General features: G+C 45.9%; 7 protein-coding genes across 7 annotated transcripts; 4 read left to right on the top strand and 3 right to left on the bottom strand.

Annotated features, from left to right (window-relative positions):
- Positions 1-8,067: 8,067 nt before the first annotated feature.
- EDB91DRAFT_1256776 (uncharacterized protein) lies at positions 8,068-8,509 on the bottom strand (the record flags this gene model as incomplete). The annotated part of the gene is made up of 3 exons (XM_041324226.1): positions 8,068-8,124; positions 8,180-8,332; positions 8,393-8,509. 3 exons carry the CDS (start codon positions 8,507-8,509, stop codon positions 8,068-8,070), a joined length of 327 nt encoding a protein of 108 aa, XP_041169092.1.
- Positions 8,510-9,473: 964 nt separating this feature from the next.
- On the bottom strand, positions 9,474-10,485 carry EDB91DRAFT_1088659 (uncharacterized protein; the record flags this gene model as incomplete). The annotated part of the gene is made up of 5 exons (XM_041316493.1): positions 9,474-9,950; positions 10,060-10,223; positions 10,286-10,333; positions 10,390-10,438; positions 10,483-10,485. The coding sequence occupies 5 exons, from the start codon at positions 10,483-10,485 to the stop codon at positions 9,474-9,476; spliced, it is 741 nt and encodes a 246-aa protein (XP_041169091.1).
- Positions 10,486-10,571: 86 nt separating this feature from the next.
- On the top strand, positions 10,572-12,215 carry EDB91DRAFT_1240365 (uncharacterized protein; the record flags this gene model as incomplete). The annotated part of the gene is made up of 4 exons (XM_041322012.1): positions 10,572-10,624; positions 11,118-11,195; positions 11,353-11,475; positions 11,552-12,215. The coding sequence occupies 4 exons, from the start codon at positions 10,572-10,574 to the stop codon at positions 12,213-12,215; spliced, it is 918 nt and encodes a 305-aa protein (XP_041169090.1).
- A 368-nt stretch (positions 12,216-12,583) lies between these two features.
- On the bottom strand, positions 12,584-13,987 carry EDB91DRAFT_1088657 (uncharacterized protein; the record flags this gene model as incomplete). Its single annotated transcript, XM_041316492.1, has 6 exons — positions 12,584-12,651; positions 12,705-13,119; positions 13,237-13,307; positions 13,354-13,616; positions 13,809-13,846; positions 13,901-13,987. 6 exons carry the CDS (start codon positions 13,985-13,987, stop codon positions 12,584-12,586), a joined length of 942 nt encoding a protein of 313 aa, XP_041169089.1.
- Positions 13,988-15,526: 1,539 nt separating this feature from the next.
- EDB91DRAFT_1088656 (uncharacterized protein) lies at positions 15,527-16,296 on the top strand (the record flags this gene model as incomplete). The annotated part of the gene is made up of 4 exons (XM_041316491.1): positions 15,527-15,584; positions 15,613-15,677; positions 15,743-15,903; positions 15,951-16,296. 4 exons carry the CDS (start codon positions 15,527-15,529, stop codon positions 16,294-16,296), a joined length of 630 nt encoding a protein of 209 aa, XP_041169088.1.
- A 2,713-nt stretch (positions 16,297-19,009) lies between these two features.
- On the top strand, positions 19,010-20,359 carry EDB91DRAFT_1240364 (uncharacterized protein; the record flags this gene model as incomplete). The annotated part of the gene is made up of 4 exons (XM_041322011.1): positions 19,010-19,031; positions 19,080-19,299; positions 19,350-19,687; positions 19,740-20,359. 4 exons carry the CDS (start codon positions 19,010-19,012, stop codon positions 20,357-20,359), a joined length of 1,200 nt encoding a protein of 399 aa, XP_041169087.1.
- A 2,566-nt stretch (positions 20,360-22,925) lies between these two features.
- On the top strand, positions 22,926-24,207 carry EDB91DRAFT_1064650 (uncharacterized protein; the record flags this gene model as incomplete). The annotated part of the gene is made up of 5 exons (XM_041314728.1): positions 22,926-23,046; positions 23,104-23,322; positions 23,684-23,905; positions 23,953-24,033; positions 24,086-24,207. Coding segments are annotated over 5 exons (765 nt in total), but the record flags the coding sequence as incomplete, so codon positions are not given.
- Positions 24,208-25,267: the final 1,060 nt, after the last annotated feature.

The raw sequence follows: 25,267 nt of genomic DNA, 5'->3' as shown, positions 1-25,267 counted from the left end.
ACCTGTCTTGATTTCACCTGGTTGACCGGCCCACCCATCTCCACTGCACCCCATAGCCCCTGGCCCACCCGGCTCAATTTCACCTCCTTTACCGGCCCACCCGTCTTGATTTCACCTGTTCTACTGGCCCACCCGTCCTGATTTCACCTGGTCTACCGGCCCACCCAGTCTTGATTTCACCTGGTCAACCGGCCTACCCGTCTCCACTGCACCCCGTAGCCCCTGGCCCACCTGTCCTGATTTCACCTGGTCCACCGGCCCACCCGTCTCCACTGCACCCCATAGCCCCGGCCCACCCGGCTCAATTTCACCTCCTTTACCGGCCCACCCGTCTTGATTTCACCTGTTCTACCGGCCCACCCTGTCTGCACTGCACCCCGTAACCCCGGCCCACCCGGCTCGAATTTCACCTTGTTTACCGGCCCACCCATCTCCATTGCACCCCGTAACACCTGGCCCACCCAGTCTCAATTTCACCTCATTTACCGGCCTACCCATCTCCACTGCACCCTGTAACACCGGCCCCCTCGTCTACATTACATTTCATCTTCTGGCCCACCCGTCTCCATTGCACCCTGTAACACCGGCCCACCCATCTCCATTGCACCCCATACGGCTGGCCCACCTGTCTCAATTTCACCTCATTCACCGGCCTACCCGTCTCCACTGCACCCCTGTAACACCGGCCCCCTCGTCTACATTACATTTCATCTTCCGGCCCACCCGTCTCCATTGCACCCTGTAACACCGGCCCACCCATCTCCATTGCACCCCATACGGCCGGCCCACCCGTCTCCATTGCACCCTATTCCCCGGCCTCCTCGTCTCCATTGCACCCCATATGGCCGGCCCACTCGTCTCCATTGCACCCCATTCCCCGGCCCCCTCGTCTCCATTGCATCTCATCTACCAGCCCCCTCGTCTCCATTGTGCCTTATTTACCGGCCCACTCGCTATCACACACTGGATTCACCACCATTCATAATCACCTATATAGTACATTGCTATACTACCATGTATACTATATACCCCCGGCCCATCCGTTTGCCTCGGATACACCACACCCTCGGCCCACTCGTCTATCACGGTACAATTATTGCCACCGGCCCACACCGGATGGCTCGTCTCTATCGGTACATTGTCACGCCCGGCTGCCCGTCTCAGACGGGTGAATTCACTGAAGGGGCTCCAACTTCAGCTATCAACCTCAGGTATTTCTGCTCAGCGAGGCGAGTTATGACTGATCTCTGCATTACAGGCCGTGATATCGACTATGCTACTTTATGATACTACAACTCCCCTAGAGGGCATGTTCAACCATTTCTTTTCGATCCCCTCATGTCGAACAAGACCTCTCTAAATAACTCTACGAGATTTAGTGTTTCTCTTTCAGTCTCTTCCTTCGAACGTCACTACTCACTCGAAGACAGATCCGTGTTTGGTTAGGCGGCAATGCGGGAGATAACAATGCCTGTGATGAACGTAATCACAAACGATATGCTGGTAAACTACCTTCTTTCTGTTATAATGCAGATGCGCCTTTGAATTGACGCATATAGTCAGCCCTGGGGCACACGATCGATTGGCGCACTAATCGTATGACATAGACGTCTACTTACCCAGGAACTGGGATCGCAGGTATCCCGGTGTCTGCGTACCTACCGTCACAGAACCAGGGATACTCATTTTCTATGGATGAACAGAACTGAGATGTAATCTCTGCCACCATATCTCATTTATGGGTTACAACTACTCCATACTGTTGTAGCATTGACTACTCCACCCCGGTGGGGAACGGAGTATGATCGACGCAAGGGCACAAGGGGGACCGAGCAGTGAGGATTCTGAATTGTAAAGTAAGAAAAAGAATCTACGTACAAAACACACGCCCACGAACTAAGAAGTCTTTGCATCGGGAGTCAGACACAGGTCTCCAGGGCATTTTGGTGTGACCAGGAAGAACCGCGACTTGTCCCGAATCTCCATCAATCAACTGCTTGGTAATACGGTTCAGCGTCATCAGTGAGTCTCTCGTTCACGACCTCACTCTCTCAACGCACCTGTCCACACCGTAAAGGCCGATCAAATGAAACCATGTAAGTGGAGGAATTTCGTGGGACAGTGTTCCATGTCCAGCACGCTAGTCTGGTGCCAATGAGCACAGTTGCTTTGAATCAGTGAGGTTTCCCATAGTGCATTTTGGCGATCTCATGCGTGATACTTCATAGCATAGGGTGATCGAGACGAATACAATCGAATGCTCAATGTACATAGGATGGCAGGAGCGTGAGAAATAGCCTGTAAATGTACACGAAAGGGAAAAGAGAAAACCATCATCAAATAGCAGAGAGGGCTTCATCAGATACTGACCTCATGCCTGATGCGAGGCAGAATGACGGCAACCAAAGAAGAATCTGCAGCAGCTCACTTCGTAGGAAGTTTCCCCCACCCCATCAGTTGAGCCTTGTGTTTGTATTGCGTTAGACCCTTGTGCCTCTGCTGAAACTTGACCTTGTTGCATTGAACTGTCAGCATTGTTGCCGTTTAGGCGTTGCATAGCTGCCGCCGCTTCTTCGTCAGTCTCAGGAGCGATGCCATATCTCTGCAAATTTATTTGAATAGTAAGAAACAGGCAAATATTAGTGGGGACGAGTGACTCACGTCATCCTCGCGACAAGGAGCAACAACCGAGTCGACGGGCTGCTTCGACATTCTTATGGGAGATCTGAAATTCCAACGCCTGGGCTGGAGCGGTATTGCTTGGGGTATATCTGCAGATGGAGTGCTGAAACCCAGTGAACCGAATAGATTGCGCCAATGAGTGGCGGATGATGGGTTCGTGGCAGGTGAAGCTGTGCGATGAGGTGTGCGGTTCCCATCAGTGTTCCAGAAGTCATTGCCCTGTATCAGGGTCAACCTTGCAAGAGCTCAGGAACGAAAAGTTATACTGACATATTTTGCCACCCCTCTGTTATTCGCCCGCTGTCTAGAGACCAGAAGGAGGTCTAAGTTCTAACGAGATGAATGAGTGTTTGAAGAATTAGTTAACAATTGATGGACGCACATCTCTCGGTTGGGCTACACACCCCTAGCGAACAGGTCAGATGCAGTGTTAGAGAGAAGCAGTGATGACTTGCCTTGAGCTTCGTGTCGGGTTTTGCATTGCCATCATTAGCAGTCTGAATACCAACCAAAACCCGCTTAGAAAAGATGCCGACAACACAAAAGTATGCTCACGTTATCTTCACCATGCTGTGTGAGCGCAGCCTCCATGCTCCATACATAGATTTTTGCATCAAATCCAGCACTAGCAATGTATTTTCCATCAATGGAGATGTCAAGAGCCACGACTCCGTCGTCATGCAAGAGTGGGTCTCCAACTGGCTGATTGGTCTTGAGGTCCCATATGCGAACTGAGTAATCATATGATGCGCTAACAAGATAACATTCATCCTGGGTCAGACTGATGGACATGACGCTGTTGGTATGACCTCGAAAAGTCACAAGCTCCTGCCCATCAATCAACCGCCATTTTCGGAGACCAACACAACGACACCACCATGTCTTCATGTCCCTTGATCTTGATGAGCAGCTCACCGTCCTTTGAACACACGCGGATCATGTCGTCCTCACCGCCGCTCGCGAACTTGTCACCTTGTGGAGAGTATTTGACAGCATACACCCAACCATGACTGATCTCTATTGGTGGTGCTATTTGTCGCCCAGTATCTGGGTTCCAGCGTCGTATGGTGCCGTCTTCCGATCCACTTACTATCTCCAGGGCATTGGGAGACCAATCAAGGCATATCACTGGAGCAATATGCCCCTCCCATGGGTTGCCGACCATGCTGCCCTCTTTGATGTTCCACAACCGTAGCCTGCCGTCTGCACTTCCGCATACGACCATCATTTCATCCAGAGATACCGCCATTGAGCCTACCCCTCCTCCGTCACCACCCCAAGGCTTCCCTACAGGCTCTCCGTCTCTCGTCCACTGCCGAATGGAACTGTCTTCTGAAATGCTCATTATATTGCCATTGGTGCTCAAGCACACAAAGCTCCATATGCATTGAGAGTGACCTTCGATAATGCACTCTGGCGTCAGGCTCCCTGGTGGACATTCTGGCGTTGGTTTCTTCCACGATGTGGTCTGAGTGTTGTGATTGACCAAGTAGGACCGACCGAGTGGTGATATATGCCATTCGCATCTGGAAACAACAAGATCCCCAGGATAATCTATGCTCAACCATGAGTTCCTCGCTTCTAGTGCTACATTGTTCTTTCACCTAGTCGTACCCCTGGTAAAGGTCGGTTCCATGAATTCATTATGAGTGAGTTGTCTTGATAGTCCGTTGTACCATCCAGCCTCTCAAACTGCCACCATTCAGGAGGGAGTGCTTCATTCCCGCCTGCTTTTTTGAGTAAGTCAGCAAGCATAACAATGTGATTGCTCACCTTTCCAAAGTGCATCCTGGCGGTGCTGTGCACCATATGGTGGCGGATTCTTCTCGCTCTTCCGAATAGGTTTCACAAACACTGGTGAGTCTGACAGCGCTTTTCGTCCCACATCTGTCCGCCTTGCTGATGCGCTTGACTCTGCCTCTTTGTGGGGCATGGTCCCGATTGCAAAAGGTTGCCGTGGAGGAACGTTCGATAATGGGCCAAATTAATAGTCGAGGGTGGTGGAGGAGATGGAGAGACCTGCTATTTCACAGGGTTGATTTCGCATGCTGTAGATACTTACAGTCGATAGTGTTATATAGATATATCTTTTATGGACTATTAGCCAAAAAGTCCGATACATCATCTACTCTAATTGTCCACTGTCCATGGGGAATGTATCCTACATTCTAAATTACAAATCTTGCTGTATAAGCCCACATGTTCGCATTTTCAGCCACCTACTGTGGGAACTTCTCCACAACACCCAAAACATAGCCCATTTTGGGTATTATCCACAATATCAACCTTTCCCACACCCTCCCCATCCATCCCTGGCTCACCAACCACATCACAATTAGATACAGCTTGCATTTATGTAGTAGTATGGGTTATATACACATAATAGAATATAATAGACCGCTTTCTCTCTTTATTTTTGCACTAATACCTGGTACAGAGCCTCTGCAAGTGTGACATAATAGAAAACATATCAAAAACTATTTCGCATTTTTGCCCCTCCGGTATTGGGGTACTCTAGCGTGTTTAGAATATGTTTTTAAACATATATGTACCTATCCCAGCCCTTATTTTTTTACCTCCTAGAGCGCCCTATATCATGCACTGTGCTGTACTAGCATAAAATAGAAAATGGCTACACATTTTTTGAGCTTTAGGTATATAGACTTGTAAATATGATCCCCAACATCCCTTCAATAGCATATGCAATATATCAGGAGACTAGGTCAACAGGGTCAGTCCCTGTGGTGCTATGTGCTTATCCTCTCCTGGTGGTTCATCTGATGGGAAATTTTTTCCTGCAGCTCCAGCCCTCCAGATTGGTAGGGTGCCTGTTTCTATTGATATCTAGAATATATAAATTACATAGCTGTATGAGAATAGCAACAGAATCCTTCTCTAGAATGGAATATCTCCTCCCGGCTATACTACTGCATATTTTCGCATTTTCGAGGTTTTTCCATTGCACAAACTATCCAAACTGTTTATATTTCACTTCTAGTACATATCTCAAGTCTTTTAATGGCAAGGATCAGACAGGAATATGTCAGAATATTAATATCAAGGGTATATCCCCTATTTTCACTGATTAGGACTGTCAGACAGGTATAGGACGGTATATTATAATCGGACTATCACAATATACACTATACATACTAGGGAACACAGCCCCCGAGTATTAGAAGGATCCATCAAGGTATAAGGGTTAGGTAGTCTACATTCTATTTAGTTCATTTGTAACAAAATATTCAACCTAGATATTAGTATATTCATGTATTTCTCCTATTACATACATGGTCAGACCATAATCATACATTTACTTTGCTTATCACTCACTCAGATATGAATGGATCTTTCTACCAATTCAGAGATGGTATAATGGGTATAGGCCCACCATATAGCATGTGGCTGATTACACAGATGTATCCTCATGAGACCCTAGATTACTTATCAGCAAATCTCCCTGACATACCCCTGATATTAATATTCTGACATATTCCTGTCTGATCCTTGCCATGAAAAGACTTGATATATGTACTAGAAGTTAACTATAAACAGTTTGGATAGTTTATGCAATGGAAAAACCTCAAAAATGCGAAAATATGCAGAATTATAGCCAGGAGGAGATATTCCATTCTAGAGAAGGATTCTGTTGCTATTCTCATACAGCTATGTGATTTATATATTCTAGGTATCAATAGGAACAGGCACCCTACCAACCTGGAGGGCTGGAGCTGCAGGAAAAAAAATTCCATGGGATGAACCACCAGGAGAGGGTAAGCACATAGCACCACAGGGACCGATCCTGTTGACCTAGTCTCCCATCAGGAAAAATACGGATGAACATATAGTACTCTGTAGTGTACATACCATATGTAGCACTACTGCCATCCCCAATCTGTAGTGCCATGTAGCACCTGAGGCTTCAACATAATACTATCATGTGCTACACACAATGAGAGCACGCAACATATTACCTGTATCATAGGAATATGTGGCACTATATAGATCCATTAGTAACTTGGTAAACTAGTAGTGAACATTGTCGGAGCCTCCTAATCATGCAAAATAGTATGATATGTGTGTGTTAGGTACCGTGCTGGCTCAGGAGGCAGAGGGGTCAGGGCTTGGCTTCAGCTCTTGCGCTGCACCCTTAGCCGAGTACATGCCCCGAATTTGGAGTGGGTCCAACATTGTCCGATGATAGGACGAGTGAACCGCTTAGGTCCACTTTGAGGGTCAGGAAGTAAGAGCTACTAGCGGTGAGCCAACTAGGAGCAGAGCGGAGAAGGCGGGGAGTGATGCGGAGGGTGGATAGGAGCAGGGGGAAGGTTTGGTAGGGGTGGGGAAGGCGGAGGATAATGCGGAGGCTGGGAAAAGGGATCAGGGGAATATTGATAGGGGCAGAGGAATAAGAGGAACACTTAGAGCATGGCTCTAAGTCGGAGTGGAGGGTCGGAGGGTTGGAGGTGACAACAAGTTGAGACTTGTGTCCAGAGGAGGCAAGGTCCTACTGGGAATTCTCACAAGAGGTAACTGCGAGAAGACAAGTAATATTAAGACTGAGGAAAATATCTAAGTACATGATATGTTATATACTTCTATGTATGAGGCAGTGACCAGGATAACTATGTTGTAAAGCTATGTGCCAAGGATATAATTTGTAAGTACTTACACAGGCGAAGACATAAGTCAGAGCGGATATCGATATGTACGTGTTGGATCAGTGATCGAGCGGTAATAGGAATTACCGGTGATCTGGAAGTAAGGGTCTATGTACCGAAGGGGAAAGTATATATCTAAAAAGGGAAAGAGGTCCAGTTGAATGGAGATGTTATGGAAGGGGACCAGTTGAGCAGTTGAGCAGAAACGTAGGAGCGGATGCAGACAATGATTGGACAGAGCGGAGGATGGGTGGAGTGGAGGTGATCGGAAAGCAGAGAGGATATTGATATTAGAGCAGTCGGATCAGGTATATGACAGTGTGCCTTGCAATGGCAGACTTGGATTACATTCAAATAGCACAAACATGTATATTACCAATGAGCCTTCAATCAATTAATTCACCCTCAGCCCCAGCCCCATCTCTCACTTCATGTTCCTCATTACTAGCTTCATCCTGCAGCTCAAGCTTGTACTCCTGCATAGTATCATTGAATGCTTCTTCGCTGACATGAGACCTGGTAGACATTGTGAGAAGAGAGTCGACACCCGCATGAAACCTTCAAAATTATGTTAGAAAAGTTTTCATCAGTGGAGCCGAACACACCAAGCCAAGTCATGGAGATCAATGCAGATTTTATCAAGGAGTTTGTATGGGGCAGTGTGTTCCTTGAAGCATTGCAATGAGTCGAGATGACCATGGTAGACAGATGCATAAGTTGAAGCTTAGAACTTGATATCTTCCTTGACTCCAGTAATCCATTCATCAATACAACATTTAATCTGTTCAGTGTCAACATGATCAGTGGTATTAGTAAGAACTGGGTTGGCAACTAACAGCTGTGAGCATGAGGGTCATGGTTTCAACTGGGAAGGGGTTGAAGTACTCATGGTGAATGACATCCTCATCATTGTGGTTTGCAAACCACATATGATTGGCACCCATCTGCAGCAAATCTGTCTTGTAGATGCCGTGCTTTGACTCCCAGTCCTAGTAGTATAACAGTTAGGATCATGATGTAGTAGATAGCGCTGACAATCCATGATATACCTGGTAAGCAAACAATGAACCTTCTTTGAGATTCTTGGTGTGATCATGGTTACACCTGATGACATCCCTATTGTTGCTCGCGCAGAAGCCAAAAAGTGACCCTGTCAGGGATTGCATCTTCGTCTTAAGCTCACTATGCACGTGAGAGGTGTGCTTCAAGATCTGGATTGCAAATGTCATACCTGATCTGACTGCTCTGATATTAATATCTGCTCCGCTTTCCGACTACCTCCACTCCATCCATCCTCCACTCCATCCATCCTCCACTCCATCCAATCACAGTCCGCATTCCGCTCCTATGCTTCCGCTCGACTGCCCAACCGGTCCTCTTCCATAACATCTCCATTCAACTGGAACCTCTTTCCCCTTTTAGATATACTTTCCCCTTCGGTACAATAGACCCTTACTTCTGGATCACCAGTAATTCTTCTTACCGCTCGATCACTGATCCAACACATACATATCGATATCCGCTCTGACTTATGTCTTCGCCTGTGTAAGTACTTACAAATTATATCCTTGGTACATACCTTTACAACATAGTTATCCTGATCACTGCCTCATACTTAGAAGTATATAACATATCCTGTACTTAGATATTTCCTCAGTCTTAATATTACTTGTCTTCTTGCAGTCTCTACTTGTGAGAATTCTCAGTAGGACCTTGCCTCCTCCAGACACAAGTTTCATCTTGTTGTCACCTCCGATCCTCCACTCTGACTTAGAGCTGTGCTCTAAGTCTTCTCCTTACTTCCCCGCCCCTATCAAGTATTCCCCCTGTTCCTTTCCACCTTCCGCATTATCCTCTGCCTTCTCCGCTCCGCTCCTAGTTGGCCCGCCGCTAGTAGCACTTACCTCCTGACCCTCAAAGTGGACCTAAGCGGTCTACTTGTCCTATCGTTGGACAATGTTGGATCCACTCCAAATTCGGGGCACATACTCAGCTAAGGGCGCAGTGCAAGAGCTGAAGCCAAGCCCCAACCCCTACACTTCTTGAGCCAGCATGATATCTAACAGCAAAATGAATTAGTCCAAGACCACAGTGAGATTAGACAGCTCACCATTTTCATCAACACAGGTGTCAGCTGGACATTGATGCCTTTTGTCTGGCATGATTCATGCCAAGCCTGCTTGGCAGCTTTGTCTCAACAATGATGGAGTCAGGAAATGGTGACTGAGTGATGATCAGGCACTGGAAAAGTGTGGTCGCTGAAGTGAGGATTTCCTTGGTGATTCCATCAAAGTTGGCAGCCTTCAAATACTGGCCTGACCCACCCATACCTTTCTTTATCTTTGGCATCATTGGTTCTTCAAATGTTGTGTCCAAGGGCCACTTGGTACTCTGAGCCACCGACTTGACTTTGTCATCATCATCCACAGCCTCATCTGCATCATGGTCATCAGCCAACTCATCATCACTATTAAGTAAGTTAGTGTCATTGTCATCTGGCTCAGAGTCGTGGCCACTGCTAGCACTCAAATGGATAGACTTGCAAGAGGAGCCCAAGTCATGCGCAAGAGGTGTGAGGTGAGAGTATGATGGTGGCATTTTCCATTGCTGAATGTGAGTGTCTTTGCACCAGCAAGCTTTGTGTGCATACTTTGATCTGTGAACTAATTAGGTGCTGGAGTGAGTATTTGCCCGCAGTTAAAAAATTCAGACTGACCATGGTATCTTCCTTGGTGTTGATGTCACTATGGAGCTTGGTAGGCTCTTCATCAAACACTTCTGGGTGGGCTCTGTAGACAGCGCAGAGTGCCTTGATGGTTTGCTGACTAGACTTCTTATGCTTGTCTTGGTGGCAACGCCCAACTTGTTGAACTTCAAAGACTATGGCCAGTATGTCAGTCTGTTAGCGATGTTTGGTTACCAGCCAAAAAAATGGCACTTACTACAAGTAATTCTCTTTGTCAGTGGGACACCTCTGATAACCACTGGAGCTGCATACGGGTGGCGTTGTCACTGCATGAGTGGACAGGGCAGTCTTTGAACCCACTTTTGAACTTGCCATTGAAGTTGGTCTCACACCAGGCTCCTCCCCACCACTGCTGGAGAGGTAAGGGCGGGTGGTCTACTAGGGCAGTAGTACCATGCTTAGTAAACCGGAAACATGTGCAAATCTTTCAAACCCAGCCCAACCTTATCCACCCAACCTCTCCACCAGTGGTTGGAAACAAAATGATTGTAAACAAGGTCAGTCACTGTTGCAAAACCCAGAAAGAGACAGCGGAGTCACAAATAGTTCAATTAGATATTGTATCGCTAACAAATATATGTGTATATATCAATATGTCATTAACTGACCCAGTGGACGACGTTCTTGAAACCCTGCAGCGCGTTGGAATTGCAGCTTCAGAATTTATACTGGTGCTTCTCTCAAGTGAAAAACATAGTGCTCATCTGGCTGTAAAAGATATCCTCTCAAATGGACGTGAAACGTGAAATTCTTAAGGCTCTTACAAAACAAACTTCAAGTATTGCATCAAAATGGGCTACTGATATTATGAAGGACATCTGTGCATGAGAAATTCATAACCTTGCTGCTAAGGGTAGCACAACACATTTTGATGTAACACACACTATGGTGAAGCAACTGGAGGATTTTAGGGTGGCCGAGTTAGCCAGAATCATGGAGAAATATGCACCAGTTACATGGAACTTGCTCAAGAGCATGCTGTCTGGGGGAACACAATCTAAAGTAACCGTCGAGAGAGATCATGACAGTGATGTCATCATGGAAAATAGCAATAGTGATGAAGAGGCTTACTGGGAGGAGATTGGGGAAGGGGATCTCGAGGGATTGTTAATATTAAGGCTTGGCAACAATGCGGAATTTGAGAGAACCAAACAGCAAAAACAATGGGCAGCAAAGACCTTGCTTGTGTGTTATTTCACTGCCTTCTGAATCAATTTTACTGACATTGCTACATGTAATCAAGAAAAAAATCACCGTTCTGAGCATCATGATAAGAAGCACGAATCAGTGTTCAAATACCTTGCAAAGTCTACTCGGGATGTTCCTACAATCGATGCACACACTGCAAAAAGTTATTGAAACACTGGAACAGATCTGTATATCAGTGTCTGTGAATGCTATTCATGCTGTGACACAATCATTAGCAGTGCAAACCCACCAACACCTCCGGTCACTCGGACAGTATTCATGCTGCGACACAATCATTAGCAGTGCAAACCCACCAACACCTCCGGTCACTCGGACAGTCACTTCTCACGACATATGCCTATGAAAACTTTGATGTAGACCTGAAAACCCATGAGCACAAGATTGAAAATTCAATGGAATCTCTCAAGCATCTAACATCAGGTCTGATGTTCCCACTGCAGCATGACATCTCCAAGGAAGAACTTAGGTGTTCTGAAGAGTTGTGGAAGATGTCGCCGTTTAATACCCGAGCAGAACCGCCACCAAAGAAGGGATGGGCAGATCTGCTTGTTCTTCATGTGAACACACCCGGTGACTCAGGTCTTGGCTGCCACGATAGATTTAATTCATGGAAGTTTCTCTTGGACCTCGTCTCATACTGCCCTCCATACTTTTCTCAATTCTGCGACAAACTTCACGAACCCAAGGCTATTGAAGCCATCCCTATCACCAAAATGCCAATTATTGCTACATCTGCAATGGATATCAGTAATTCTACTGTCATAGGGAATATACAAAGCATTGTCAACCTGCTAGAGCAGGGCGGAATCAGAGATCCTGCAGTCATTGATGATCCCGACATGCCTGACATCTCAGAGTATGTGGTTCTCTTCCACGGTGACCTTGAAACAGGAGAATGTCTTCAATCTGCATGTTAGGTACTGTGCCAGGCTCAAGAAGCGGAGGGGTCGGGGCTTGGCTTCAGCTCTTGTGCTGCACCCTTAGCCAAGTATGTGCCCCAAATTTGGAGTGAAAACATTCCAAATCCTATGTGAATGCATGACAAAACACTCTGTAAATGAAATACACAGCATCCCTGACATCCTTGCCAAGGGACAGGAGTTGATGGAAAAGAGTAGCATAGATAACAAAGGTGGAGAGCAAGAAGCCGCTGTTGTTGGGGAAGGTGAGGATGAGCGCCCATCAGTTGATGATATTGCTGTTGAATTAGTCTGGTAGTAGGTAAGATATATGATGTGTGTATATATTCTAATATTATGACTGTGGACCAGCATTTGGTGGTAGACTATACATTCCCCTTCTCAGCTGCGGAAGGTATCCATGATGGATGCATTGGACAGATGTGGCCATGTTCTGGTCACAAGGTAGAGTCAGTGGAGATGAGGAGAAGTAATGCAAAAACTTACTGTTATGACCAGCCTGGCCACAAGTGCTGCACTTCTGCACCTTTTTGACACCGGCAGGTGGACCATTTGATGCAATGTGAGCTGAATGTTGATCTAACCCACTGTTTGGTGCATTGACAGTGGTAGGTAGAGGGCATTGTTTTAGGGGGGCAGTTGTATAGAGCGAAATTGGAATGATGCGGTGGATTATAGCAATCACCTCTCTGGCCAGGTTGTCATTGACAGACCAATGTGTTTCCTTGCGGAGATCATCAGTGATCTTAATCTTCTGAAAATGGGTGCAGTCAACAATCCAGTCAAGGGCCGAGTCACCCATCACAATGGTTGGACCGAGATCAATAAGGTGTGAACGTCCATATATTTCCACTGTCTTCTGGTCTCTGCAATCCTCCAGCGCCTCACACAATTTGAACTCCTGTGGGCCCATGGTATATTTTGCAAGTCAAGAGCAGATGGGAAGTCTGGGCAGTTGAGGGACAATGATAGGATTAAATGATGAGAATGCTAAAGGGTGATGGATGTCACAGCACACTTTAGGAATTATTGGGGCACAATGTGAGCAGCCTTCTGCATCTGATGCGTTGCATATAAGGTGACTCAAATCTACAAAATATTATTGCAATTATTAATATAGTTAGGAAAATCTCACCTGCTGATTCATTGTCAAATTGGATATTAAATACCTTCCAATGACACCCAACACCACAATAACTGGCATTGATTAGCAAGTCCATTGCTTGATCTAATTCTTTCTCTTTCTTCTGCCTTGACGCCCTCTCTAATGTGCTTGCTGGTCTCATTAATTCCCTCAACTGTGCATCAGTAACTATAGGTGTGTTTTCCACTGAACCACTACTAGTAGCCTGAGTACCATCACCTTCTTCTGGGTGTGGAATATCAACAGTGGTTGAACTGTTAATTAAACGGTGTTTGGCAGCCGGTTGACTATCAGGTGCACTTGTTGCTTTGTTTTTACGCTTATCTTCACATACATCATCAAAGTACTCCTTTTCCGCAAACAGCAATGCAGTCCCTTCCAGTGCATGATCTCGGGCTGCACGACCAAACCACTGCCAAAGGGCGGACAACTTGCACAATGCTCACCACTGAATGACCAAAGTCACATCTGGTACATCCATTCCCTGTACATTAATTAATATCTCCTGAACATCATGATTTTGGCTCGCATGCCTCACCATTCCAAATGCCTCTGTGGTACACAGACCCCATGTATCTCCAGCAAAGAGGTTCATGACTTTGGCCTCCTTAAATTCAGTGGTCATGTTGGAGTTGAACCATTTGACTTTGTCTCATAGATCTGGCAGGAGATGCGCCTGCAAGTACTTTGCAGCACTTATTCCATCTTGGATGCTGTCGAAGAAAATGAGGAATTTTGGTGGTGGTGGATCATCTAATTTCATGCCGGTAGGTATGAGGAATGCAAGATCTGCATAGGACGCAAGGGAGTATTTAATTTTACGGACTCCAATCTTGATATTAGGGTGGTCGGTGGATACATGAATAGGGATGAGATTTTCCAATTGAATGTGAAGGAGCCTACATATGTCTCTGAGAGCATCTGATGTGAGCGTTGCTGATGCAATCATGAAAGGTACCTGACAAGGTAGGATATAACACAAGTGCTCTAATTCATTGTACTCAGGCTGAAATTCTCCCCAGCTCACAATGCAGTGAGCTTCATTGAAGATGATACCAATTAACTTTGAGGCAAAGTTAACATTTCACAACAGCTTCTCAAACTCTCCACCTGGTTTCATCAACTGTTCTGGGCTGGTTATGATTGCACGGTAACATGAGTCTTCTATTCCCTGCAGCGAGCACATTGGTTAAATGTTCAAAACTAACAGATCATCTTTAACTTACACAGAAATTTTCCATGCTTGCCGTCTCAGCAGAGATTGAGATGCTTTGTTCCCCTAGCTGGTCGAGTGGAGTCACAACGATCAGAATGCCCATGTCATTGAGGGCTAACGGCAACCAGAAGGCAAGTGTTTTGCCCATCCCTGTCCCCACTATGCAGATAATATCATGGTCATTTTGCAGGAACACATCTGTGACTTTGAGTTGCCACAAGCAGGCTCTCTTGCACAAGATCCTGTAGGGGTAATGCATTAAAACAGCTAAGTATCAGTAGGTGGTGATGCATGGGGGATGCTAAGTATGGGCTGCATTACCTTCTCACCCAAACTGGCAGTGTAATCACCTCCTCATATTAGGCCTCTCCACACTATTCCCACACATTACATTTCCGCATTTTTCAATCACACAGTGTGGGAATTACACCTGAGTGACACCTATTCCCACACTTGTTAGTAACGTACATAGTATAACATATTTGTTACTAACGAGGGGGGCAAACCTACGCTGCAGTACTTCAGCGATAGCTGCAACAATCAGCAGTGACTTCAGGAATATTAAGAGGGCGGGTAAATAACATATATATAATATAAATAACATACATTATATAAATAACATATCAGGCTATTGATTTGTCATCTCCCCGGATATCTCCCTTACAACACTGCCGCTACGCCTTCTGATGGTTCCCACGCCCCTCTCTCTCCATCTCCACATCGTCCTTGACGACGTGCTCGCTATCCCACTCATCCCTCTCCCAACTCTAGCCGATCTTTTGGTTTTCGGGATCCTATGGACCATCGCTCGCTCTCTCAATGGACGCGATGACATTCTCATGCCGCTCCTTTTGTTTGCTCCAACCTCGTGTTGATCGGTCTTTGCCGGCGCTTGCTTTTACTCTTCATGCGATGTGTCCCTTGCTCAGGTTCTACACTACCACCATCATGGTTCCCCCGAGAAAACGGATGTCAACATCGTCGAGAGTTACCATGACTCTTCTCAGTAGTTCCATGGATCTTCATACTTCCAGATCATCGCTCTCTCAAATACGAGAGTCGCGGCTTCGCAGGGAGCGAGAACAGCGCCAGATTTGAGGTATGTCACTTATTCTCATGATGGTCTCTTGCTCACTTTCATCAGACAATTCTAGATGCATGCAGGAGCTGCTCGCTGAAGCCGAGTTGGAGGCTGGGCAAGATTCCTTGGAGACCATGGACTTTGGAGGCGAGATTGTTGATGATAGCATAAATGAGTTCGCTGAGGACGAGCCTGTGGGTGGTCCGCTTTTGTCTGAATTTTTCAAGACATGCTCTCAAGAACGGTAAGCATTTTCCCCCCTCTACATAGGTATCTAACGTTTATCTCTAGGGAACCTCCTATACGCGGGCGCATTGATGTGCGGACCCGAACAAAACGTCGCCAGCATGCCAATGCTGCTTGGAAGGAGCAGATGCCCACCCTTGTTGATGGCTACTTGGCATGGAGACATGAAGCACCAACTGATGAAGACAATACCATTGCGTCTAACATGTTTCACGTTGATGTTGTTGGAATTTCCGGTAAGGTTTCATTCCTTCAATACATGGCCCTTACTTATACTCAACCACATTCAAAGGTTTTGCACATGCCATCACCATCCAGCAGCGTCCTAATGAACCAGCGAATGCATCCCTCCTTCGCATGGGACTTTTGGGGTGCTCCCCACTACGGCTGACTATCGCTATTCGCATAGAATGCCTCAAACTATATCACCAAATACGACGACGTCAATCCTCGTTTAGTATCCAAGCAATCACGAAGGTTTTGTGTGCACTGCATGATGTAAGTGTTGTAGCGTGTTATGTATGATGTCATACTCACTTACTATACAGATTACATATTTTCGACAGTTTCGCGATCAATTTTCTGATGCGTTCGATATCTATCTACAGTGGCTCAAAAAACTGTCCACATGTTTTCACATTTTTCATTATCTATGATATTGTGAGAGAATATACAAACACATCAAGGACATGCTGGTACCATATTGTAGTACTACTTCAGGGCTTCCAATTGAGCCCTATGGCGTGGGAATTGGTCGAGATATGGTGGAGATATGAGGCTTACAAAATGATGACTCATGTGGACAGTTTTTTGACTCAAGTATTTTACAGTGATAATCAGGTATTCTAGTACATTGTGTGACCTCCCTTGGCTTTAATTACTGCCTCTATCCTTCTAGGCATACTCTCAATCAATTTCTGGCAATATTCTGCTGTAATCCTTGCCCATTCCACTGCTACTCTCTCCCATAGCTCCTATACTCCTTTAGGGGGGGTTTCATAGGCTTGAAGCATCTTCTTGAGTATTCCCCAGAGATGTTCAATGACATTGACATCAGGGGACTGTGCTGGTCAGTCAAGAACATTGATATTATGTTCTTTAAACCATTGTCTGGCTCTCCTAGATGTGTGCTTGGGATCATTATCCTGTTGGAAAATGATGTCTTCTTCATCAATCCCTGAGTCAGCTATGCTAGGCAGCAAGTGGTCATTTAGAATGTCCACATACTGCTCAGCATCCATCCTCCCCTCAACTTCAGTGGGCATACCCACACCATTCCATCTCATACAGCCCCATACCATTAGAGAACCTCCTCCAAATCTGACAGCCTCACTAACCTCTCTGTCTGTTAGAAAATCCCTCTTCTTTTTCCATACATATACCTTCCCATCTGACCCAATCCTATTGATTTTGGTCTCATCTGAACATATAACATGCTTCCAGTCCTCTACAGTCCAGTTTTGATGGGCCAAGCCAAAGGTAGTCTTTTCAGCCTATGTTTAATAGAGATAAGAGGCATTTCTTCTTTGTTACTGCCTTGAGATGAGCTGCCTTGAGAACATTCCTCACAGTTTGTGAAGAGACAGTGGTGGTGATGGTGGAATTGGTATAATGGGTGGCTTGGAGGGCATTATTAGCCTTTCCTGTAGTGATATGTTGGATGATAGCCCCCTTATTAGCAGAGGTGGACATCCTCCACAAGAGTTTTCCTTGTCCAGGTGGCTTTCTTTGATACACTTGGCTGCAGTAGACTTGCATACTTCAGTTCTAGAGGAAATTTGATGAGCAGAGAGGCCAGCATAGGACAAAGAGAAGATATTATCCCTTTGAGTAGAGGAGACGGCTTTCATGGTAATTATGACCATGACACATGAGACATTCTGGTTTATATAGTTAGATATAGTTTTAAGAGTATGCCTAGAAGGATAGAGGCAGTAATTAAAGCCAAGGGAGGTCACACAATGTACTAGAATACCTGATTATCACTGTAAAATACTTGAGTCAAAAAACTGTCCACATGAGTCATCATTTTGTAAGCCTCATATCTCCACCATATCTCGACCAATTCCCACGCCATAGGGCTCAATTGGAAGCCCTGAAGTAGTACTACAATATGGTACCAGCATGTCCTTGATGTGTTTGTATATTCTCTCACAATATCATAGATAGTGAAAAATGTGAAAACATGTGGACAGTTTTTTGAGCCACTGTACAAATCTTGCGGGAAATTTGGAGTCGCGTTGACCGGATCTTGGGCAGAGATCCCAATACCTGGCAGATCAATGGTTCTTGTCCTTCCTGTACATTCAAGGTAACGCTCCATTCTCAAATATGTAGATATAATTAAATCAATTTTACAGCAACCTAATGAGTCATTATTGTCACCAGCACGTCTTCACGCGATGGACGGCAATTTCTCAGCCAAGCGATTGGACGGGTCAGGATCAGCTGATCCGCGCCTATTTCAGAGCCGGTATTTTATTTCTGAGGCCAAGGTAGACCAATTCAAGGATGATGTTCGGTGTCGAACCGGTGAATCCTCCACGGTAGAATCAACGATATAGGGCGCTTGCACAGAGAACTGGACTGCAGCCAAGGCTGTGGACAATGATAAAATTACTGTGTTTGACCAGACAGGGATTTTTCTTTTAGCATGTCGTCATGGGCTCATCGAAAGTGTAACTGAAATGAAACGCAGCGGTGAACTGTACATGTTTTAACTCTCGTTTGTACTATGCTAATCATCCAACAGCGCGAAATATGGTCTGGCCACAGTCAACAGACTGCTCAACGTCTGCGGCGCGGATCAGGCTATCAGACACAATATTGCATGCTCATCTCGCAAAACAATCGCGACAAGTTCTATCGGAGTCAAGGCAGCTGGACTAAATCTATAGGTTGTTGTAAACGCCTTCCACGGCTTTTCTCATGACTGCTGCTGTCAGCTTCAGAATCACCCTTTGTATCTCAATGGTCTAGGACTTGAAGATCTCGAGACTTGCGAACGCATCTTCGCTAGTTCAAACAGTGCTGCAATTTTGATCCGACATGCATGATACTTCCATTGGATGTAGTTCCTCGACCTCCACTTCGATCCGTGGGACATGGACCGGTACTCAGACCTTGGTATGTCTTTTTGAGCGCCCAACAGCAATTTTTTTCTGACTATTTCAGGCGCATTTCTTTACAACAACTATGTTCAAGCTCTTCAGATCATTGAGACCAACACACCCATCCTCGAGGAATTCAAGCAGCTCCATGATCTTACGGATGTGGACTTCATAAACTGGCGAAATGAGGAGTTTGAGTATCTCAACAAGGTTGCTACGGAACCTACTTCGGATGCAATTGTAGTGGCTTACGTTGAACAGCTTGAGAAGCTTCAATATGCGGAGTTCGTCTTTGCGCCCTGTTTACTTGTGTAGTTCTCATTGCATGTTTTAGAGAAACATATGGCCGTCTTACTTCTGTGCCCTTTCTGACGTACACTCCCGCAAATTTCACTCGCACATCTGGCCTCAATGCCACCGCTCACAACAATTCCAAAGCATTCGAATCTGAGCATGCATCTGTGCTATGCAAATATGAGCTGCAATTGAATGTTGTCGAAGATTTCGAGCATCGTCACAGCATTACGGAGCGGTGGCTACCGCATGACCCAAAATACACGCAAGCAGTCAGATATTCTCAGGAACGTCAATTCATTCATGCGGTTGAGGAATTGGAGGGCTTAGTTGTTTGGCGTCTTTTTGAGTTATCAAAGGCTAATCTTGCCAGCACTGGTAGGTGCTTATTGGACATTCAGATAAGTGATGTACTCATGGACTACCATAGGCTACAAGATGAGAAAGTATATCTCAAAGGCCATCACACGACGTTCGGCTGCCATCCAAATGGCTTTGGAGAAGTACAATAGACTCGCACCCTTACAAAATCCACCATGTCCCGTGCTCGACTATACCGAAATCGTCGGTTACGCATCCCTCGGTGAATTTTCGGTTCTGAAACACTCACGCCACAATATCCTTACAAAACCATGGACTGTGTCTGCTAATCGCGAGATGGCCGCGAGGTATTTCAAATTGGTGCGATCACACGAAGAGATTGTACGGCTCAACGTCGAGATCAAACGCTTACATTGTTGGCTTGAGCACGAGGACAGGACCACGTTGGAAGCTATTGATTCACTCCTCACTGATGACCCAGATTCTCCATTCATAGCTGAGTTGAAGACATTGTATGCCAAGCACCACCGTGTCAACAACAACCATCGCAAGCGACTCCAACAAATTTACGCACTCGACAGATACACAGGTGATCGTCTTCCTACAGACCAGACAGTGACTGCATCCAATGGAGACAGAGATGATGAGGGTAGCGTGAATGGTCCTGAAGATGATGCTATGAACGAGGAGGCCATGAGACTTGAAGATTTAGTATCGCATTCTTTGTAACTTTCATACCGTTAATTCTATGTCACATTGCTTCGATTCTCTTGCACCCTCTGTGGCATCTCTTGTCTATTTGTTTGCCCTCTGTGGCATCTCTCGTCTATTGGTTTTCCCCTGTCACTTCTCTTGCGCCCTCTGTGGCATCTCTCGTCTATTGGTTTTCCCCTGTCACTCCTCTTGTGCCCTCTGTGGCATCTCTCGTCTATTCGTTTTCTTGTGCCCTCTGTGGCATCTCTCGTCTATTCGTTTGCCCTCTGTGGCATCTCTCGTCTATTGGTTTTCCCCTATCACTCCTCTTGTGCCCTCTGTGGCATCTCTCGTCTATTCGTTTTCCCCTGTCACTTCTCTTGCGCCCTCTGTGGCATCTCTCGTATATTTGCTTGTGACCCTTTTACTAGTAGTAGCACATTTAATTGAGCCCCGTTTGATCAGTGGGCACAACACAATATCTCGACCATCCATGTTGGCATTGCAAACTATGTCATTGAAAACTAAAGCTTAGGAAGTTGAGCTCTGTGCTGACCCTTTAAAATAGCACATTCAATTGAGCTCTCAGTGTTTGCAAATCCTACTCGATACTGTTCATTATGACTAATTTAATTCTTGCTGCCATTATCAAATGCCTCGTACCGAACAAACAGACTCGATAATCTTACTTCTTGACTGTGCTCACTTCACTGTTGTTTTACTCAATGTTGTCTATGTCACCTCGCTTGTTCCCTGTTGAGCTGGATCCTGTCCCTAATCGTCTAGAGTATCTTGATTTGCAAGGGGAAATTGTAAGTTTATCATTTAAATGATTCGAGCTACTGTTGAATCTGTTTTTCAAGAAAGATCACTTCGAAATAAAACTATCAGTAGCATTCGAGTTCTTAAAGAAACCAGGACACTTTTGCGCATCCCCTCAGATCGTTACTGCTGTTGCATCTTCTTGTCCCCTCGAGACTGAGGCTGAGGTGGCCACAGCGACAATCATGCATGATATTTTGCTGAATCGGCTTGCGCCACTCGTCTGTCAGCGCTGGTTCTGCTGGAATGAGGTCAAACTACCTAAAAGCATGGTTGAGAGTACGTATGATTCACTTGTGGCTTTGATAAGTTTGTTTTAACAGTTGTGCAGCAGGAATAGCAGCATTGGACCAAAATTCTAGCACGTCCTCTGAACATGTCCAACCAGACGGTTTCTTATTTCCAAATCCCTCAGACTCATCCAACGGTCGCCACGCTCATCAGACTCCTGACGACAGTATCACATCTTTCACATCCGAGTCATTTGACTTCCTGACTTCGTGGTCTAACACCAACCATTCGAGTGACTCGACTTTCCCTACATTTGGCAGCCCAGATTTCACTTCTACGCCATTCCCTCAACCATCTGCACTTCCTGTGTCCAAGGGCCATGATCTCGCTGAAGCAAGCAGAGTCACAAAGCGGCACCCTAAGCATGTCACACAGCCGAACGACGCTGGTTATCATGTCCGTATACTACCAGGCAGCGCGAGTCCCCTCACAATACCATCACGCGCTTTCGTCTTAGCAGCCCAGCCACTACCTAATACCAGTGCTGCTGTAGAACATGCTGCTCGTATGACAGAAGATCGCATTCTTTCGGGTGGTCTGAGCCCCCCATCATGACCTTTCATATTAGCGAAGCGCACGTCCCCTGCCGTAAAGAAACTAACAGCTCAACCAACTTCTTCTGATGTGAAGGAATCACACAAACGTCACAATGTGGGTGTTCTGACCCTGAGAAATGTCCTGACAACTAACGGATTTTGACAGGGAAAAAAAAAACAGCTGGTCGGCAATGAGGCGGGAAATGCAGTGCAAATGAAAACCATGTTGCGCGGCGACAAGGACGGAGTTTCAGTCACTAACCACATTTACCTCATGACATCTGATCCAGGTCCCGTTCAGTCGACTCGCGATGCAGGTTATGACCGTATCTGTGGTGAAATTGACAGTGCACTTCTTGGCCTTTCCCTTCACCACAGTACTAAGGACGAGATCTGGCGCTGCATCCAGCAGGTTGAAGGATACCAAGTAAGCAGTTGGAAGGCCATACTTGTGAAGCTTGATATCCCAGAAAAACGCCATCACAACATGCTTCAAATTATGGCTAGTGCAAGTCGTGACCATAAACTTAGTGAGTTCCGCCCGTTTGGACTCTGTTTCAACCTGACTAACCTTCAATCTAGTCTGGACTTAGTTGTTTCGCTTCGCTCCATTCTCGCATATGATGGACCACTCATATTGCTTCGTTCACAATATCTCGGTTCACTTCATGTATTTGTCCTTGTCCCTGAACTTGAAATGTATAAAACTTTGCTGCCATTCACTCCTTGACTTCAATGGTTCCTCGTCTGACTCCTAAAATTCATCGAGTGCGTGCACAACTGACGGCGACCCAAAAGGCTCAACAGCGTGCCTGTCGCAAAGCACTCGCTGATGATATTGACACTGCCAAGGAGTCGTACAAAGCAGAGGCTGCTGACATAGCACAAAAACATGGCCGGCGAGTCTGCATCATAAATATCTTATTGCTGATATATATTAATTGTCTTGTAGATCAGTGAAGTGGAACAGAAACCAACTGTTTCTTCGCAGTCGCATGCTACAGAAGACCAGAGGTGTTAACTCCTGGAACGCATTTGTCAAAGCCCAACTCAAGGATGAAAATGAAGGTCAGTGTAATAATTTAATTTGCAAAGTAACACTGGTGCTCACAAATCTTTCGTTAGGCTTAGGCAGAGGCGATCGCACAAAACTTACGGCCTTCATCGCAGAAAACAAGGCCACGTTACTCCGAGATTATCGCAAGCTAACCTTTGCTGAAAAGCAAGCTTACAATGCCTGTGTTCTCGAGGATCGCCAAGAAAAGAACCGTACTGCACGCTCAAACCCAAAGGCCGTCAAACATGATGTGAATGCAGCATTCACATCCATGGATCATGAGGTATGTCGCAGTATCTTGTGCCCTCTGTGGCATCTCTCGTCTATTTGTTTGTCCCTGTCACTTCTCTTGTGCCCTCTGTGGCATCTCTCGTCTATTCATTTGCCCTCCATGGCATCTCTCGTCTATTCATTTGCCCTCGTGGCATCTCTCGTCTATCCGTCTGTCCCTGTCACTTCTCTTGTGCCCTCTGTGGCATCTCTCGTCTATTTATTTGCCCTCGTGGCATCTCTCGTCTATTCGTTTGCCCTCCATGGCATCTCTCGTCTATTCATTTGCCCTCGTGGCATCTCTCATCTATTCGTTTGCCCTCTGTCTACTCATTTGTCTCCGCCGTCTCTGGCACATCTTCATTTATCTATTTACCGTCTGAGACACCACCACTAATACAACTGAAATTTATCCTCAGTGGATGGGTCTCCATGCACGCACTGGTCTGGAGGGGTTTTATGTGGCAGTACACGGCAGAATTGAAGATCTTGCAGAACCAAAGATTTTTTTTACAGAGAAATCTCAAAAATTTGTTCGGGATGTGCTAGGCATTGAGCCACAGCATCTCGGACTGAAGCTGGAAGCATTCGTGATTAGCAAGCTTGGTATGTTATCTTTGTCCTCATCTTGTAGCCTACTGATTGTCTCAAAGATGAACATGTAACACTTAACTGTCAATGGCTGCTCAACAAACTTATTAGTGAATGCCGTGAACTTATCCAAGATAACCTTGGTATGTGCTTCGTGGTGTCCCCTCGTGCCATCACTAACATAATTCATCAAAGAATTTATCTTAATGGAAAAGAATGTGTCAGGCAAAGTCAAAATGAATTATACAAACTACGAGCGCGCTATAGTAGAACGTCATGGTGTCGAGCTAACTAAGTGGCCCTTGCCGGGGGGGTGAAAAATCCCTCGAAGGCTGGTGGAAGAGCGCAGGTTCAGGTTTTGTTAAATGCTCTCAAGTCTGATTTGTGCAAGTGGGTGTCTCTCTCAGACGAGGAGCTTGTCAAGAGGATGAAGGATAACCGGGATCGGCATGCACATGGGGAACAAGTTTATGTGCAAAGGAAAGCCAGGGCTCGCGTTTCACAACCCAAGAGTAAAGCCACTGTCAACACTGATGACGAGTTGAGCTCAAGCTCAAGCTCAGACTCGGATTCGGATTCAGACTAGTACTATGCACCTTCTAGACACATTGATAGGACAGTAATGATAACACTGAGCGCAATAATCATCAGGGTCAAGCTCGTTTGATTGAAAAAAAGGTTCACGTCACATTAGGAAGAACATGATCGTGGTAGCGCAGTGATCATGGTAGCATGGTGATCATGGTAGCGTGGTGATCGTGGTAGCGTGGTGATCATGGTAGCGCGGGACTTGGGCAAGGACACGTCGCATGGAGAGTAAAAGCAAACGCTGGCAAAGACCGATCAACACGAGGTTGGAGCAATCAAAAGGAGCGGGTAGAGCTGGGCCAGGAATGACTGCGGTAGCGAGCACATTGTCGAGGACGATGCAGGGCATGAAAGAGAGAGACATTGGAGGCGTTAGAGGTGTCAGGAGGCATAAGGACAGCAACATACCTTGTAGCTCCTGGCAAGAGATTATACAGGGCAATGAGAGAAGGAAAAGAGTGTCGTAGAATGCAAGGGTGTCGACAAGCTAAAACCAAAAGAACAGCTAGAGTTGGGAGAGGAATGAGCGGGATAGTGAGCACGTCGTCAAGGACGATGTGGAGATGGAAAGAGAGGGGCGTGGGAACCATCAGAAGGCGTAGCGGCAGTGTTTTAAAGGAGATATCCAGGGAGATGACAAATCAATAGCCTGATATGTTATTTATATAATGTATGTTATTTATATTATATATATGTTATTTACCTGCCCTCTTAATATTCCTGAAGTCACTGCTGATTGTTGCAGCTATCGCTGAAGTACTGCAGCGTAGGTTTGCCCCCCTCGTTAGT

Source organism: Suillus paluster, assembly GCF_016628075.1.
Source record: "Suillus paluster strain FC165 chromosome Unknown EDB91scaffold_216, whole genome shotgun sequence".
Taxonomy (NCBI): domain Eukaryota; kingdom Fungi; phylum Basidiomycota; class Agaricomycetes; order Boletales; family Suillaceae; genus Suillus; species Suillus paluster.
This window is presented reverse-complemented; position numbering and strand designations above follow the sequence as displayed.